Below are 17954 nucleotides of genomic sequence, written 5' to 3' on the forward strand. Positions count from 1 at the left end.
AAAACATTTAATGACAAACCTCAATAAATGCCAAAATCTGTGAAAAGTTCCCTTTAAAACAATTCCTCTATGGTTGTGAAGGGTACATGAAAACTGTTATAGATAATCTGTCCCAATAATAACATGATCACAATGTTTGTAGAAGTATACTACTTCGATATTTTTTTTTATTTGGTTAGTAAAGCATATAATATGTTTTTTAATTGAACATGTAGGACTTGCAGGTTCTTAGAGGCCGTGTTTGTGGTATGAGAACAGACCTATTTATGTCTAGTGGACTCTCCCATCCTTCTACATTGGGTCAATCTATTTCCTAAATTAGGTATGTCTAGTATATTTATTTCTATATTTAGACTATTTCTTACAGGAATTCCTTAAAGCAAACAGCGCAGACCATGATGAGACGCCGCATCATGCGGCGTCTCATTTGGGTCTACGCTGTTTGCCAAGGCCTTTTTCTAGACGCTAGTCATACATGGGTTGAAAAAAGATCTTTATGACATATTTAATCGCTGTTTATAATAACATTCTAATAAGGAATTGCAGCTCAAACATGGATACGAATCAGACGTTCATGGCTTTATTAACGTTTGCTATATATCACATGTTAACCTAAATAAATGTACAAAACGAACAACTTGTACCTCGCAACCATATGAGCCTTGTTCTGAGAAAACTTGGCTTAATGTATGTGCGTTAAGTGTCGTCCCAGATTAGCCTGTGCAGTCCGCACAGGCTAATCAGGGGCGACGCTTTCCGCTTGTATGACAATTTTCGTTGAAATGAAGTCTCTTCTTAGCAAAAATCCAATTAAGGCGGAAAGTTTCGTCCCTGATTATCCTGTGCGGACTGCACAGGCTAATCTGGGATGACACTTTACGCACATGCATTATGCCCAGTTTTCTCAAAACGCGTGTCATACACACGTTGTTCAACCGATAATGTCTTTAAACACAAATGGTAAGAAGGAGTAATAAATAGATGTATACATGATATTGTACAAAATGAAACAGAATGATAACAACAATGTATGTACAATTGTTGTGCATACACAAACAATAGATCCCGCTAAAGTTTTCCTGTATAACAATGAAGTGGGCCATACCTATGTCAATGTGACCTCATTCACACGACTCTTATTAATATCACAACTATTTTTTTTGTTAAGAACTTTCCTACAAGCTTTGCACATTTTAATATCTTGTGCATAGTCAGAGGCCTAGGGGCGCATGGGATCGACACCGGGCGAGGATTCTGCCGACGACGACGACGACGGTGGTGTTTTCTGAGCGGATGATTTGTCTGAAGCGAAGTATGGATGATATCTGTACAGCGCTGTTGGATAATGCAACTGCGCATGCGCAACAGGTGGAACTTCCGTGTTATACACTGACGCGGGCATGCCCTCTCTTAGTCTTAAATTGCTCAAGTTGTTTGCCGCCATGAACGGATGTAGTCCTAACGCTGGGAAAACGAAATTGGAATTATTCAAGCCGAACAGTCCGCCGTAAAGGGCGTAGAGAGATCGCTCTGACGGCGAGTACGGGGAGGCGCCGAGCATTGACGTCGACAGCGGACGCCACATGGCCCATGGTGACGTCATAACGCCCTGTTTCTCCATCGCGGACGGATCTTCTGTAAGTAGAGCAGAGTCTGGTTTAAGTATGTAAGTAAGCTGCAATGAGCATATACAGTGCTATTAACGAATACATTTTCTTGAATTTTCGTGTCGCTACAAGGTAACATCTACATGCGAAATTGAACACTGCATCCACCCTCCTCCTAAGCCCCCAAAAGAAAACCCTAACCCTTTCCGCACTCACCTCGCGCCATCATTTCTCTGTGCTGCTTGAGGGACTCCTCAATTTCCGCCTCCGTGTACGCCCGTAAGGGGGAGCGTGCGTACGTGTGCTGCGACATAAGGTTCTCCATGCTCTCCCGACTTGGATAGAAGCTGTCAAACTCCGTCAGTCGCGTGGAGTCCCGGAAACCCTTGGCAAACGGGTTGCTGTCGATCTTCAGCTTAGTGATCTGGAAGTTATTTTGTATGATTTACTGATCATACTGTTGTTGGTGGTAAATAAGAATTAAACAAATGATGAAGAATAAAAAAGAAGACATTCTTAAAAAGAATAAAGCGATGGTACTGAATGAAAAGACCATGTTATGCGGTGTCGGGGCGAATTTTTTTTATGTCTATACAAAAAGTCGTCTTGTACAACAAGTCGTCTGGAAAAACACGTCGTCTGATACAACAAGTCCTCTGCTAAAACAAGTCGTCTGTTACAACAAGTCGACTGCTACAACAAGTTGCCTGCTACAACAAGTCGTCTGCAACAACAAGTCGTCTGCTACAACAAAAGTCGTATGCTACAACAAGTCGTATGCTAATATGGCGTCTGCTACAACAAGTCATCTGCTACAACAAAAGTCGTATGCTTCAACAAATCGTCTGCTACAACAAGTCGTCTGCTACAACAAGTCGTCTGCTACAACATACCAGCTGGTTCTGATAGGCGGTGACCGCTATGAACGTGGTCTCCGGGAAGATAAACGTCTTGAACTCCTCGGCCTCCAGGCTGGTCACGGAGGGGAGGTTCGGGCTCGAGTCCTTTTTGCGAACGATGTGGATCCGGGGCTGGTACTTGTGCATTGAGTTCAGGATGATCTGGAAACCGATGGAAAACATGTAAAATGTGAAAAGTTACCATTTTAAAGATGTATCAAATTTTAACAAAAATCTGCTTGTAGTGAATGACGCGTCGTAGCCGTTAGTATAGTCTTTGAAGATTATTTCTCCCTTCCTTATTGATGTGGGCTTACGTTTCCGATACACATTGGTTTGTCTTAATTATTTGAACGGCCATATGAGCCTTGCTCTGTGAAAAGAGGATACAATAAATGTGTGTAAAGTGTCGTCCCAGATTAGCCTGTGAATTCCGCACAGGCTAATCAGGGGCGACACTTTCCGCCTAAACTGGGTTTATGCAAAGAAGAGACTTTCTGTAAACGAAAAATATAATAAGAGCGGAAAGTCTCGTCCCTGATTAGCCTGTGCGGATTGCACAGACTAATATGGGACGACACTTTACGCACATTCATATGTATGGAAGGGTACGTGCGATTATCTCCAAGATAACATGTAAAATTGAGCCTCGCTCTGAAAAATGCATGTCCCTAAAGTGTCGTCCCATATTAGCCTTTAAAGTCCGCATAGGCTAATAAGGGACGACACTTTCCGCATGGACTGAATTTATTTCAGTTAAAAGAGAATTCCTTTAAACGGAACATTACATTAAAGTGGAAAGTGCTGTCCCTGATAATTTTGTGCAATTTGCACAGGCTAATCTGGGGTGACACTTAACGCACTTGCATTGAACCTCAATTCCTCAAAGCGCGGCTGAAGTTACCTGTTATCTGGCATTTCTCGGAGATGTTCAAACGATCGCTTCCATAAAATACGGTCGTTTAAAAGTTAAAGACAGCACGACATTTTTTTATTTCGTAATCGTGCGCGCTTTGATATGCACGATCTAAGCGTGGCATGCGGTGCGGTGGCGTACCTGGCTGTTCTTGTCGAGCATGTTGTTAGTGAGTTTGAGCTTCTCGAACGACACCGTCTGCTTGGCCAGCTGTTCTCCGGAGAACGGGGAGTCTGGGTGCACGTAGAATCTGTGCATATCGAACAAATGAGCATTTCTGGAAATAACTGGGCTCGCTGCATACGCGTTAACTGTCACCTCAGATTATCCTGTGAAGTTTGCACGGGATAATCAGGGGCGACACTTTCCGCTTTTATGACATTTTTCATTTAAAGGAAGTCTCTTCTAAAAGAAAATCCAGTCTAGGCGGAAAGTGGTTTCCAGCCTGTGCAGTCTACACTGAACGACACTTTACGCACATGTCTCTAGACCGGTCTTCACAGAACGCGACACAAATGAGTTGAAAACAAAACAATACTAAATCACATGGTTGTTCAATCATGCGTCATCATTACTTAGCTGAACGTAAATAAAATCATCACAGCTTTTGGAAGAAAAATATGAGCCTCGCTCTGGGAAAACCGGACTTAATGCATGTGCATAAAGTGTCGTCCCAGATTACCATTTGTAGTCCGCACAGGCTTATCAGGGACGACATTTTCCGATTTTTTTTTCGCTAAGAAGACATTTTCCTTTGATGAAAACCCCACAAAATCGGAAAGTGTCATTCCTGATTAGAGTGTGCAGACTAACACACATGCATTAAGCCCCGTTATCCCAGACTCCCAGACCGTTGTTCAATGTAAATATAATAATAAGCTAATACTGACCTGGTGGGAAGGGGCGGGTCGGCCTTGCCGGCGACGAGCCATGAGGACCGGTGGTAGGCGTACCGGTAGCGTTTGCTGTCCACCGGCACAATGTCCATGAGAACGCTGTAGCGCGTATCCGGCTCTAGCCCCTTGAACGACACACGCACCGTAGGGAACATCCGCCTGCAAAGAGACGCCGGCAAGAAAATGTGAAATACCGACGACGACGGGGGACGTTCGTTTCAATATTTATGGTAGCATACAAAGATTTTGCTTTTTTATGGGGTTCGTTTGGTTTGCTAAAGTTAAGAATTTAAGGCACGCGGATGTTCCCATTAGCGGTCCACTTTTTAAAGGGATCTTTTCACGCTTTGGTAAATTGACAAAATTGAAAAAAGTTGTTTCAGATTCGCAAATTTTCGTTTTAGTTATGATATTTGTGAGGAAACAGTAATACTGAACATTTACCATGGTCTAATATAGCCATTATATGCATCTTTTGACGATTTTAAAACCTAAAAATTATAAAGCGTTGCAACGCGAAACGATTGAATAATTTGGAGAGTTCTGTTTTTGTCGTTAAATTTTGTGAAACTACGATGATTGCTTATATACGGTATAAAATACGTCAAGTATGTGTACTCGGCGGAATAGCTCAGTAGGCTAAAGCGTTTTTACTTCAGGACTCTGGCAGGACTCCAGGGGTCACTGGTTCGAAACCTGCTCCGAGCAATGTTCTTTTCCTTTTTTTAATTTTATTCTTGATTTTTTTACTGGAGCTTTTACGATCCATTGTTTACATTTATCAATATAAAGCATTTAATGAATAAGTTAAAAAATGCCAAAATCTGTGAAAAGGCCCCTTTAAGTAAAATGGTGAATTATTCTATCAATAATTGTATTATTATAATAATTGTGGTTGTTGCTTTTGTTGTTTGTGTTCTTGTTGCTTTTAGTATTTTGTTCGCAAACTATTCAGCTTAGACGAATGACATGTGTACTGCTCATCCAAAAAAATATCACACAAAATAGAACCCTTTATCTATACCAACCCATATACAAAGGCCGTTGTAACTTGTAAGTGAACGTGAATTTGGAATATTGACTATAAAATATCATCATCCCATTACCATATCTTTACCAAACAGCATGTCGAAACTCTTTATCAACGCATTAAAAGGTCCGCGAAACACGGATAAGAAGTGGAGAAAGTTGCTTTCTGCTTTCGTTCTTTCATATCACCAGGGAAAACTCGTCTTCGAATTTCTTATTAATATATCAATATCTAGCAATAAACACTTTAGCGAGCTTTTAGTGAAACCTTTGGTCGTGATGGATCGAGCGATATGCGAACTTGTGAATAAAAACAAATTAACATCTCGAGAAAACAAAGTCCAGACCCCGAATTATGAGCCGCTATCAAATCATTCAATAGCAATTCAGTCGGCCATTAGGCCGATATCCGAGCCGCGTTTTAAACACGATTATTCCCTCATGGAATCGCTCTTGTAAACAAATTAGGCATTTCAAGCGTTTTCGGGAACCGGATCGTTTTTGTACGACATATAAATCGGCACCAAAATTGGTAAAAATCCGCTAGTGATTTGTTTCGAGCCGGAATGCGAGATTTCATATTTTATCGAGTCCATTTATCACCTTGCCGCGACAATCGCTCTGATTCTGTTACAGATAAGAAGCCCTAGAGACGTTGCAAAAGGCGGAAACTGCAGTTCTTTTATCATAAATTTGCTAAATGACAGTTCCGAATTGAAGATGGTAAGTGATGGGTCAAGTTGCTACCAAACAATGGAACTTATCGTTTGATTTATCTAGAAAGCGAAAACTAGTTACTGAGAAATGATTTCACGAGGAATTGGTCAACAGAATGCCTAAGCATTGGTCAGTTGACCGACAAGCGCTAACGCGGACACAGTGTTTGCAGATTGGAAAAAAAGTCTGACGATATTGAGTTTGTTATTTGGATGTGATCTATGTTTGATTTATTAAAAGCAGGCCGTAAGTTTTTAATTTTTAAGTACTAAGGAACAGCATTAATATGAATGCTATGGATATAATTATATGTTTACTATCCTACAAGTCATATATGAGCCTCGCTCTGGAAAAACGGGGCTTAATGCATGTGTGTAAAGTGTCGTCCCAGATGATTCTGTGCATTCCACTCAGAAAAGACTTCCTTTTAAAGAAAATAAATATTTCATCAAAGCGATAAGTGTCGCCCATGATAAGCCTGCGTGAAATACACAGGCTAATTTGGTACGGTACCAGTTTTCACAGAACGCGACTCATATAATACAAGTATATGTATATTATACTTTCAATGCTAATAATAATTCTTAACATTTATACCTCCTTCATTCGGGAGAACCTGACCCAAAGCAACATATTATTCAATCAGAAGTCATGCCCACATAAGACCATATCTTTCCGAGCACATAATCGGGTGTCACGGTCGGTGATGTATGGTTACAAACGAGCACAAGGAGACGGTGATCGGTAACTGCACGGCTATACCACAAACTGCCACGCATCTCCGCTCCTATCGCATAGCATTAATCATCCAACACAAGGCAGACAATATTGTTAATGTGTTTTGTTGGGTTGCGATGCTCACAAATGGCCGGTATCGGGTTTACACTTGAGAACTCGAGGACTGCCCTCTCCCAATGTTGTCTACTGAGAAGTATGCTGATTTATATCGATTCCCTCCCCTTGTTTCGAATGCGACATTTATCATCTGTGTTAAACGACCCGAATTATGTAGAGGTTTTTGTAGTTGTTGATTACCGGTAAGACAAAAATGTCCCAGTTTTTTTTTTATAGAATCACCAATGAAGAATTTGTGATCAAAGGAAAACTCGTTTTTTGGCGACACGTTTTTCTCTGGTGTATAACATTACGTATAATCACATAGATACGAATATACAAACACACCATTACATATGTTTATCAAAATCACAGTTATTTTCATACGGTTATACAATTATATTTTAATATTGTATTGTATTGACAGTTTAATATGTCAATTTAATGCCATTGCATTACACATTTAAGTGTCATAAAAGCGGAAAGTGTCGTCCCTGATTAGCCTGTACGGACTGCACAGGCTTATCTAGGACGACACTTTACGCACAAGCAGTAGGCCAAGTTTTCCCAGAACGCAGCTCAAATGCAAAAAAAAAGTTTCCTCTCTAGGACATGTCGTGATTGCCCTAATTTATGCTGAAATCCCATTTCTTTGAGTTTTGTCATCAAATAGTAACATTTCCCCCAACGTTATTGGGTGTATTTATTAATAACTCAACTCAATTATTGATTGAAAATTAACCTATGTTCTCATAGGTTACTCAAGACATTTTATCGATATAAAATGGATGATATCTATTTCTTTTTTTAGAAAAATACCTGAATCATAAAAAAAACTTTGACAAATATATATAAAATCATTGTCTAGTTTTAAATGTCAATTCTTGTTTTTTTAGTTAATGCTTTTTTATGATGAAAAGGATGATGCTTTTCCTCGGATTTCAATAGATAACGATTTCAAAAATAGTTGATCGTTAAGCAAACTCTTTATCATTTTTGGATTAGAGTTGCAAGATTATGGATTTCATATATTAGGATTTAATATTTCTGTTATATCTACTATCAATGTATCAATGTAATTAACATACTCAATATCATGAAACTGCGAATTATTAAATTTCCAAATTCCTATACCATGTTTAATTTAATCAAATCTTATTTCCAAATTAATAATTTAGTGATGTGATATAAAACTTTAGTCTATATTTGATCGTTAAATTTATTAGAACAAACTTTTGAAAGTTATAAAGAAAACGCATCTTGACTGATGCAATGGTGTTTACCGCCCCATGTTTATAGTTGTTTATCTCCATTTATGTATCTTAGTGTGTGCTTTAAAGTGGTATCCCTTATTATAGATTGTAATGCTCCTCTTGCATTTTATTGTTGGTAAAAGATTTATAATTAAAACACGGCTTGCAACATAAAATAATATATTTAAATCGACACACAAACACATACATACAAATTCATTTGTTCAGTTGTTTCAAAAAAGTCTGTAAAAAGGCGGGTCACATACTAGTAATATGCATAAAATAAACTTGTTTTTTTTTTGCATATGACATATCAAGAATTGGAAAGTTACTAGTCAAGTATTTTTCAAGTTTATGTTTTATTATATAAAAGTGTTTTTTTAAGAGAATACACCCCCCTCTTGAATTTGAGCTCATCAAACTAAAATAACACTCCCCATCCCATTCTGAATATATTTTTTTCTTTTATGATCCTTCGTAAAATAGCAGTCTTACAGGCAGTAAACATGATCTTTGTTTGTTGTAAACAAATCAGACATCTTGACGCTTGTATGGCTATCGAGACCCGTCAATTGTATGAAGTGATGTAAAGGTTATTCATTTTTATACGTTAAGGGCGTACATATTGTACTGATACAATCACTTCGGTGTGCAAAAATAAACAACGAACAAAGATATATAATACAACTAGAAATCCATGTGAACGTTGATTGAGGTTAAAATCGAATAATGATTGATATTTACACTAGATTACATAGACTTCTAATACATTTAGTGTAATAGTGTCATTTCAAATATATTAGTATTTCTTAATGTGTTCAATGTGCAGAGAGAAATAGTACAACTTTGATCTAGTTGTTTAAACTTACTTAATATGATCGAATAATTACATTTTCAGCGTATGTCTTAATGTAAGCTTAATAAGAACACAGTATGAATAGAAAAGTGACACATTTTATTAATATTGTCTATATATACATAAATACTAAACCGGTTTTGCTTTTTTAACTGATCATATATGTGTCAAAGTAAAAAAAAAGCTTTCTAGATGCTGCCATAGTTCACATTGCATTCTTTCGTAATGATAAACCAAGATGAACGTGCATTGTATTCTAATACATTTTGATAGTCAACCATTTAAAAGGGCAAACTCTCAAATTTCACATTTAATATGTGAAATATGATTTTAATTTGCACGTGAAACCGTTTGCATGTTTGATGCAGCATCACATTTCGAACTGTCCATGAAATGCTTTTATTGCACAGCGATTGTCTTACTGATCCTTATTACATACCAAAAAGAAGCACATTTCAAAAGACTATGCGAATAGTTACTTGACAAAACAATGGTACGCCTGATGCCCAATTTAGTGAAGTACGCAGATGGGCAAACAGATCTAATGGGCGAGCCCCTGCAATATGTGCAATACCTCAATAGTATGAAATTTCAGAAGTCTGTAGGAGGGCAACTGTCAACACACCAACAAGTGTATTGAAATCACCGCAACTATATCATAGTCCTATAAAAACAATTATTGGTACATAGGGTCAGTAACAGAAGTCCCGACGTGAGATGTTTGAAAGACAATATTATGAGAACTTGATGCATTATTCAATGGGGTAAATATTTGTACGTTTTTTTCTAACAAATGTATCTGTTTGTTCTCCATAGATTATAGCAAACGATACGGAGATTATCTCTCACAAGCACTTGCAATCTACAACACCTGGTATAGATGTGAAACGAGACAAATAACCGTCCGAAATAGATGACCCTAACAAACCGTAAACTGTACGACATCTCACCGCAAAACAGGGTACAAAACATGGAACGAAATATATTTACAGAAAGTCGTCTTTCAGTGTCTATTGGTCTTACATGATTTGTGTAATAATCATGGCCAAGAGATAAACCTCACGGAGTCTACATACAATTGACATACGTGTTATTCATAAAATATAAATACTAATGCATGTTTATATAGAGGATATTTGTTGGATTCGATGAAATATCGATTTAATTTCACGAGTGATCATATAAAACAATATTTTCACGAGTGGCGCAGCCACGAGTGAAAATATGCATTTTTTATGATCACAAGTGAATTAAAATCGATATTCCATCGAATCCAACAAATTTTCTTTTTATTTTATGCTCTTTTCATCGTTTATTTATATTGTAAAAGAGTTTAACTGGAAAATTTCACTGGATTTATGACGTCATTCATCGAAAAAATGACGTCATTTCACAATAAAACAGTGAAAAATATCGATATTTTTCACTGTTATTTTTCACTGTTTAAAACAGTGAAATATCAGTTTTATTTCACTGTTATTTCTCTATAAACCACCGGAAAGCATAAAATAAAAAAATATATTTACATATTTATATATCAGATAAAATGATAACGAAATATCTTTTATATTTAACCCATTTATGCTTAGCGTCTAGATAAAAGGCATTGGCAAACTGCGTAGACCCAGATGAGACGCCGCATGATGCGGCGTCCCATTAGGGTCTGCGCTGTTTGCTTAAAGGAATTTCTGTAAGGAATATTCTAAATATAGAAAAAAATATACTAGACATCCCTTATTTTGGAAATAATTTGATCCAATTTAGTAGGATGGGAGAGTCCACTAGGCATAAATGGGTTAAAGCAGTGTGTGAGTTTTACTAACGCGAAAGAATGAGCGCTCTATAATATTATAAATTATTATGTTGCTATCTTTTGTCTGTCTCCCCGAAACTTTCAATAGATGTGTGCACGTGACCAAACCATAACCAAGTTGACTAAATGTTGCACTGGCCAGTCAATTACCCTGTCAATCACCGGACAAATTTACTAGACCCGACCCGCCGAGGTGCCAAATACGGGCCTAAATCAGCAACTTAAAACCCCCGAGGTAAACGGGTAATAAGCACGTGTGGGTGAAAATAGAAGGTTTCCAAATTAGAATCGGTTACCATCACAATACGCGTGTCGAAACATCCGACATTGTCCAAGTGAAGGTCCGAAAGATTGCTATAAGGCTGATGGCGGGATAAGAAAATAACCGGTGTTGAGGCATCAGATCGTCATTAAAGGCTGTCAATTTGATGCTGAATTGATAATAACATTCGAACATTCATTAAATTTAGCTACAATATTGCGAATAGTTCTGTTTTCACCTTTCGTTTCAAGTTGTCCATACATTGACGATCGTGTGTAATCGATTAAAAAGATGCGCGCTGGAGTCAATCAAGTCAACCTTCGGTTTCCGGTTTCATTTTGGTCTGTCAGGAATATTTATCACCAAAGGTTTGTCTCTTTAATTGGGATCAATTCATTCTGAAACTGACCATTTGCTGACCCGAGACCAGATATCACTTGCTCAATATGAAGTTGTCCTTTTGTGTGCAAAAACGATGGTTTTCATGGGCTTTTATTGGATTTCAATGCGTGAAATCTGTGAATTGATATCAAATATGACTACTTAATGATCAGCTTTTGTTTTAGTAAATGAACGCAGTGACATGTTTTTTGTGTGTACACGACCTTTCATTCCAGAAATAAACCAGATTGGTATAACTACAATTTCTTACAGTTATTTGGAACAAAGAGACCGAATAGAAATAACAAAAGGCCTGTCTGCCCTTACCTAAGTTTGGGTCAATAACTTTTTCATATTTTTTCATTAGTCATGTTGCCGGTATACATGGATGCTCTTTTTCTCTTCGGGATTACTTTAGTTAATGTAGAAGCTTACAAATCTTCAAATACTATTTAAAGGGAACTAAAAAATCCGTTACGTCTTCATCCATGTATACGGGGAGGTATTGGGATGGATTATTTATAAACTGTCTGTACATTTTCATTGGAAAATGGCGGCTTCTCAGGTCTTTTGTGTGTTGTATTGACAAGAAAATGTCTGATCTCTTGACCGTTCTTGAGGCGACTGGTCATATTGAAATAACTGGAACATGCATTACGCAGTGTGCAAAATGTGCATTCAAACATCAGTTTGTTTTCATTGTTCAATTTTCTGTTGAAAAGGGGTTTCCCTCGGGAGTAAATTACAAGTAAAATGGTAGCCCGGTAGGGGGCGTCAACTCGTCGACAGAAGGGACCCAGTAGTCTTGTTAAAATTAAGGGGTCGTTTTAAGGGCTTTGGTGAAAGATGATCAGTAAATTAAAGGACTAACATGGGACATTGTGACCCCTTGTATAATATATCCAGTGATTTATTATTAAGAGTATTTTGCGAAAATTGCATCTAATTTACGTTTCTGTACTATTCTATAGACAATGTCGAACACAGGAAGTTGGGCGAAACCTCTCTTTGTCACAGCCGAAGGTACAACATTAGTACTTTCTGAAAGAAATTAATTCTGGTGGTTTGTTTATTTTATGATATTTAAAGTAGGTGAATGCATATTTACAATATAACATTACTCTTTGTTTGTTTGTTTTTATTTGTGTGGATGATAATACGTGTTCATAAGATAATAAAGCATAGTAATTTATAAATTCAATGATTTCCACTTGCTTTCATTTATTTCCATGTTATCAATAATTATTTTTATTTACCCATTTATGCCTAGCGTCTAGAAAAAGGCCCTGGCAAACAGCGTATATCCAGATGAGACGTCGCATGATGCGGCGTCTCATTAGGGTCTGCGCTGTTTGCTTAAAGGAATTTCTGTGAGAAATATTCTAAATTTAGACATAAATATACTTGACATCCCTAATTTTGGAAATAAATTGATCTTATTTAGAAGGATTGGAGAGTCCACTAGTCATAAATGGGTTAAGTTCATTGGGCAGGAAAATGTGGTTGCAATAAGCACGACGCTTTCATTGTTTTCTTTTACTTTGCATAATAAATTAATAATAAATTATTCAAATATAATAAATTACAAAACAAACACGTTAATTTCACTTGTTCTTGAAAACAAATCCACCGTTAAAATAAATAAAGCATACATTACACTTCCAATCCCTGCAATCAGACATCACACCAATAGTTATAAAGGTCTACACTATTTGAGTACCTCTTCGCATACAAAAATGTAATCGTCGCGCGCAAAGAGCATTTAATACAGTCGCGCTATGTTACCTCTCAATTAATTTAAACGAAATTACTCTCAAGCATATTCCATTTACATCTCAAGCGACCGTCGCGCTACAAAAGGTCCCACAATCGCCCAATGGCGAGCGATTTCTGCTCAAAATACCCCAAATCAAAGGTATCGAGTTTTATAGTTTTACGGGCATTTACGAGGAAACAATATGCATGCGCATGAATAAAAGATCGCATGATTTTAAGTAAATATTAGTCCGTTCGCCAAAAAGCCGTTAAAAATTACCGTTTGACGGATGGTCCTTTTCGACCAAGATATATGACCGTAAGTGGACAGTCCGTTCGCACTCTGGCATTTAATCGTGTGTGAAGCTGCAGTAAATATGCCTTGTTTATTTTGGCCTGAAAGTCAAATGGTCGGAAAATAACTTAATTGTGATGCCGTCTAAACGCGAGCCTACGAGAGCAACACTTAGTGCGACTGAAAGGTGACATAGTGACCTCCGAATAACTTTGTTCCAGCTGACAAAAATAAATATTAATGGTAAAATTATAATTATCAGTGGTATGTTTATATCAAGTTGAATTTATATAGTTTAAGATAAACATATTTTATTTTTTGTTGAAGTCTAAAAAGTTCACCTAGACGCATTGTAACGAATAGCGTACAATACTGTATATACCGGTACACTGAAACAGTATGAATTGGTATATACCTTCAAACAATAGTGTTAAGTATTTTTTGCTGGTATTCAAAGTGTCATTTCAAAGTGTAAAAAGTCTGTGTTTCTAGGATCCTTACATTTCAAACACATGAAAAACGCAGAACGCTTTGTACTTTATAAGAATCTCAATTGGAAATTTGACTGCATGTTAATGAAACTATAATGTGATTAACGTTCATATCCAAACTAAGATGCGCTCTAAACAACATAGAACATATGGAAAATAAGCCTTAAGGTGTGGAGAATGAACTCTCAATTTTTACAGATGTGAATGACGAATTTTATTTTTTTACAAATTTGAAGATAGAATTTGTGAAAAATATAGTCGAAATGAAAGGGAAACAGTTAAATATATTGTATTATAACTAAAAGTGTATTTTGGGCCAATAAAAGAGTACAGATGTGTGACTTAGATATTCCTTGAATTAAGCAAATTATTACAAAATGTCACCACAAATGTCTTATTTTCCAGTCTGGTACTTTCCTAAGAGTAACATAGAGTAGTGATGGCCCATACCTTCCGGTTTTTGTGATGATCATTTCCGTCCCCAGCTCGTGGAACTTATCCCAGAGATCCTTGGTCTCCAGTCGGCACTCAACTTCCGCCAGCTCCTTGCAGAACGGCGGCGTCGGTGGTGAACTCACGACGTCTGTATCGTCGGTGACGTCAAGCGCCTCCGACTTGGCAGCGAATGTCGGCGTGTCGCCCTTCCGGGGACTGGAGAGATCGTCACTGGACGGAGAGCGCTGCGTGGAAAGGGAAGTGGCGGACTCCACCAGTCGTTCTGAAATAAAAAATAATTAAAAATGGTTCACATGGTAACATAATCAATGGAAAAAATGTGTTTTTATGGTGAGAGTATTGAAATAAAAAACAATTTCATCGATGAAGACCAACAGCCATCTTGATCGATTACCTATTTTCCATAATCCTAATGCGATACCCTTCCTTGTTTGTAGTTTTAAAATTTGGTTGATCACGAAACGTGCAAATGTAACAGAAATGCAAGCGAGCGGCCCTCCCCAGTGTCGGACAGACAAGGTAGGCATGTGTGCTAAGTTAACAGTAAAGTAAGCATGCAATGCTCGTCGGTTAGGGTCCATTAACCGTGCAACGTACTGGATTACGTCGTCGACACGCATGACTTGTGAAGGACCACCATGCGCGGGAAGGGGCCAGAATCCTTCAACAAAAATGGTCCTTCTTGGTTCTTTTAAGAGCGTTTTTGCATTTAAAATATTAGAGCTATTATTATTATTATTATTATAATTATCATTATTATTATCGTTATTATTATTATTATTATTATTATTATTATTATTATTATTATTATTATTATTATTATTATTATTATTATTATTATTATCATCATCATCATCATTTATATCATTATTCTTCTTCTTATTATTATCGTTTTCGTCATTATTATTATCTTCGTATTTGTATTAGTATTATTGATCTTCGTGTTTCCACAAGATACAAGTCAATTCAGGAGATTTCGATTTTCCAGCCCTGAATATAATATAATGAGGCGAACAGAATTTTTTTCTTTATGATTATTATATCCGTAAACATGTAAGGGATATTAAGCATTGTTTGCCTTTATTCTTTTTTTGTTTGCGCAATTTTTAAATTATATTTATGAACTGTTTTTGTTTTCATATTTTTTCGGTGTTATTTTTCTACCAGGTGTTGAATAACTCGCATCTGTTATTTCAAGCCTATAATTGTTCTCAAGCTTTATAATAAACCTCTGAAAAACTGAATAATAAGATAACCAGTGATTTAAATCAATGTAATCGACATTGTGAAAATGTGGCGATTTTTATACGAATGTAATGGTTTGAAAAGATTTTGAGCTCGATAATTTCATTGTCAAAAACACCGTTTACACGCTTAAGAACCTCGGAGATTCGCGTGATATCATCCGGGATTTCTTCTAGATAGACACAATGGCAAAAAGTTAAAGATTTTTAATCATTAATTGCTGTATTTAATAGTCTGTTTATGAAATATTTATAGAAGAAGCACTGCTTGAAATGTCGCTGAATATCGGACAATGAACAGCGATTAAAAGTAATGATGCGCAGGAATAAATCACGAGGACGTTAGTTCAATGGGTGTAAATCCACGCATCAAAATGACAAGGCGTTGTCTATTTGACGACTAACAACGATATTTATTTCGACTTCAGCTTGATTTGACAAAAATATTTACATCTTAACTGAGAACTATATTTTACTTCCATGAAAACACTATCTTGCCGAATGTTTCCGGTTTGTGTAGTTTATTGGGTTATTTAACAATGATATGTGAACGGTAGAATGGTGTAGAAAGAATATTGAGTATAATATTGATGAAACATATAGTCGGTTCGGGACGTATTTCTTTAGTTTAAGTTATTGTTATTTCGCTGAATTATTGTTTGGGTTTGTAATAATGTATATGACTGGTTTACTACATTTATTTCCCATAAACAGATATTTCCGAATAGTTCACTTATTATAATCGTTAAGACGTGTTCAGAATGTATGAAAAGTATTTCACATAAAATGGCACGATATTATAAGTATGTGAATTGATTAGAAATGATTTTTTTAATAAAAAAGGATAACTTGCGAATGTTAAATTAGTAACACCGTCGTGCTTTAAAACGAGTGAAAAATACATTTTATAAATAATATACGAATTTTTTAATACAAGACTGATTATTCTCAGAACTATAAAAAAAATGTAAATAACAGAACTTTTGAAAATTTCAAAACAGAAGAATGCGTATAAATAATAAAAGGTGTATATAAAAAATATACATGAAAAGGGAAGTTCAGCTATTTTGAATTTTTACATTTATATTCTGAGAATCATGAATATGACACCTTTGAATATGACTAACAAAACGTTAAGGAAAATTGAATACCGCACGTGTTATCTTTATTTTTTAACTTTATTCAATTTTAAGCTTTGGATAACAAAAAAAAACAAAAGACCTAAATATCACACATTCTATATCACATCTTTGAAGTATGAGCGTTTTAAATACTTGGGAAAAAATAAACAGAAGAATTTAAGTATTATTTTAAAACAATATTTTGGCGATATTAAAACTTACTATGTTTATTATATTTGCTGTGTTCTTATTATTATATAAAATATTATAAATATGACAAGCAGTGAATTAAAATCCGTCAGTCATAGATTATTTTTTATTAGATCTACTTTTTTCATTAAATATTGATGTTTTTTTGCGTACAAGAAATACGAATAGTTAAGTATAGTTTAATGACTAATAAACAAAATAAGAAAATATGTTTGTATGACATTAATAGTAAAATGTTTATGATACATGTACACCAAATACGCCCCATTTACGTCCCAGCAATATATAATTTAAATTTTATTTACGTACCTAAAGGAGCTACATGCAGGCCGTCGGTAATTTTTGCGCGTTTACTCGGCGGCGAATCACAGCACGATCTTCTTCTAGAATCACAGTCGTTGTCATTTTCGTCGGCACAGTGTATAGAAATACCCGACGGAAAGTCATTTTTGTGAAATTGCGCTAAAGTCCTCTTCCCGATCAGAGCGTCGATAGAAAATGCCGAAGCTTTAGTGGACATATGGCCCTGATTTTTGGAGAAATTTATGGGACTGTCCCGCTCGGAATAACTCCCGACAGAAGAACTGGAGTCTTCGCTCATATTTTCCATATTTGATTTAAAATTATTTCAAATCGTAAATAGAGATGTCACAGGCAAATCATTGTATTTTTTGTACAAGTTAAATAAGTTTCCGTTCAGCAGATTAATTTTGTTGCAATAAGAACAGAAAGAAGTTTTCAAAGGACATCCGATTTTCATCCGATACGTTTCAACTCCTCTCAGTGTTTACATATTGTGTTTGTTACATTTGGATACATTATTAGCACGATCTCGAGGAATCACATGACATAAATTTGTATATCTTTCGCATTATTCTCCGATTTCATTCTAACTCCACACCTTTTTGTCAGGCGCTCA

General features: G+C 36.3%; 1 protein-coding gene across 1 annotated transcript; it reads right to left on the bottom strand.

The window, feature by feature from the left end:
- Positions 1–961: 961 nt before the first annotated feature.
- Positions 962–17778, bottom strand: LOC127845028 (T-box transcription factor TBX20-like). Its single transcript, XM_052375647.1, has 7 exons — positions 17345–17778; positions 14455–14722; positions 4313–4477; positions 3564–3672; positions 2501–2668; positions 1824–2031; positions 962–1635 (listed from the first exon to the last, which is right to left on the bottom strand). Exons 1-7 carry the CDS (start codon positions 17643–17645, stop codon positions 1220–1222), a joined length of 1635 nt encoding a protein of 544 aa, XP_052231607.1. The 5' UTR covers positions 17646–17778; the 3' UTR covers positions 962–1219.
- Between the last annotated feature and the right edge of the window lie 176 nt (positions 17779–17954).

Source organism: Dreissena polymorpha, chromosome 9 (assembly GCF_020536995.1).
Source record: "Dreissena polymorpha isolate Duluth1 chromosome 9, UMN_Dpol_1.0, whole genome shotgun sequence".
Classification (NCBI taxonomy): domain Eukaryota; kingdom Metazoa; phylum Mollusca; class Bivalvia; order Myida; family Dreissenidae; genus Dreissena; species Dreissena polymorpha.

Coding starts and splice junctions, on each gene's coding strand:
- LOC127845028 (XM_052375647.1), bottom strand. CDS start 17,645: ATGGAAAATATGAGCGAAGACTCCAGTTCTTCTGTCGGGAGTTATTCC. Junction 2,032..2,500: donor CCGCCTATCAGAACCAGCTG/GTATGTTGTAGC, acceptor AATAACTTCCAG/ATCACTAAGCTGAAGATCGA. Junction 1,636..1,823: donor CAGAGAAATGATGGCGCGAG/GTGAGTGCGGAA, acceptor CTCTACTTACAG/AAGATCCGTCCGCGATGGAG.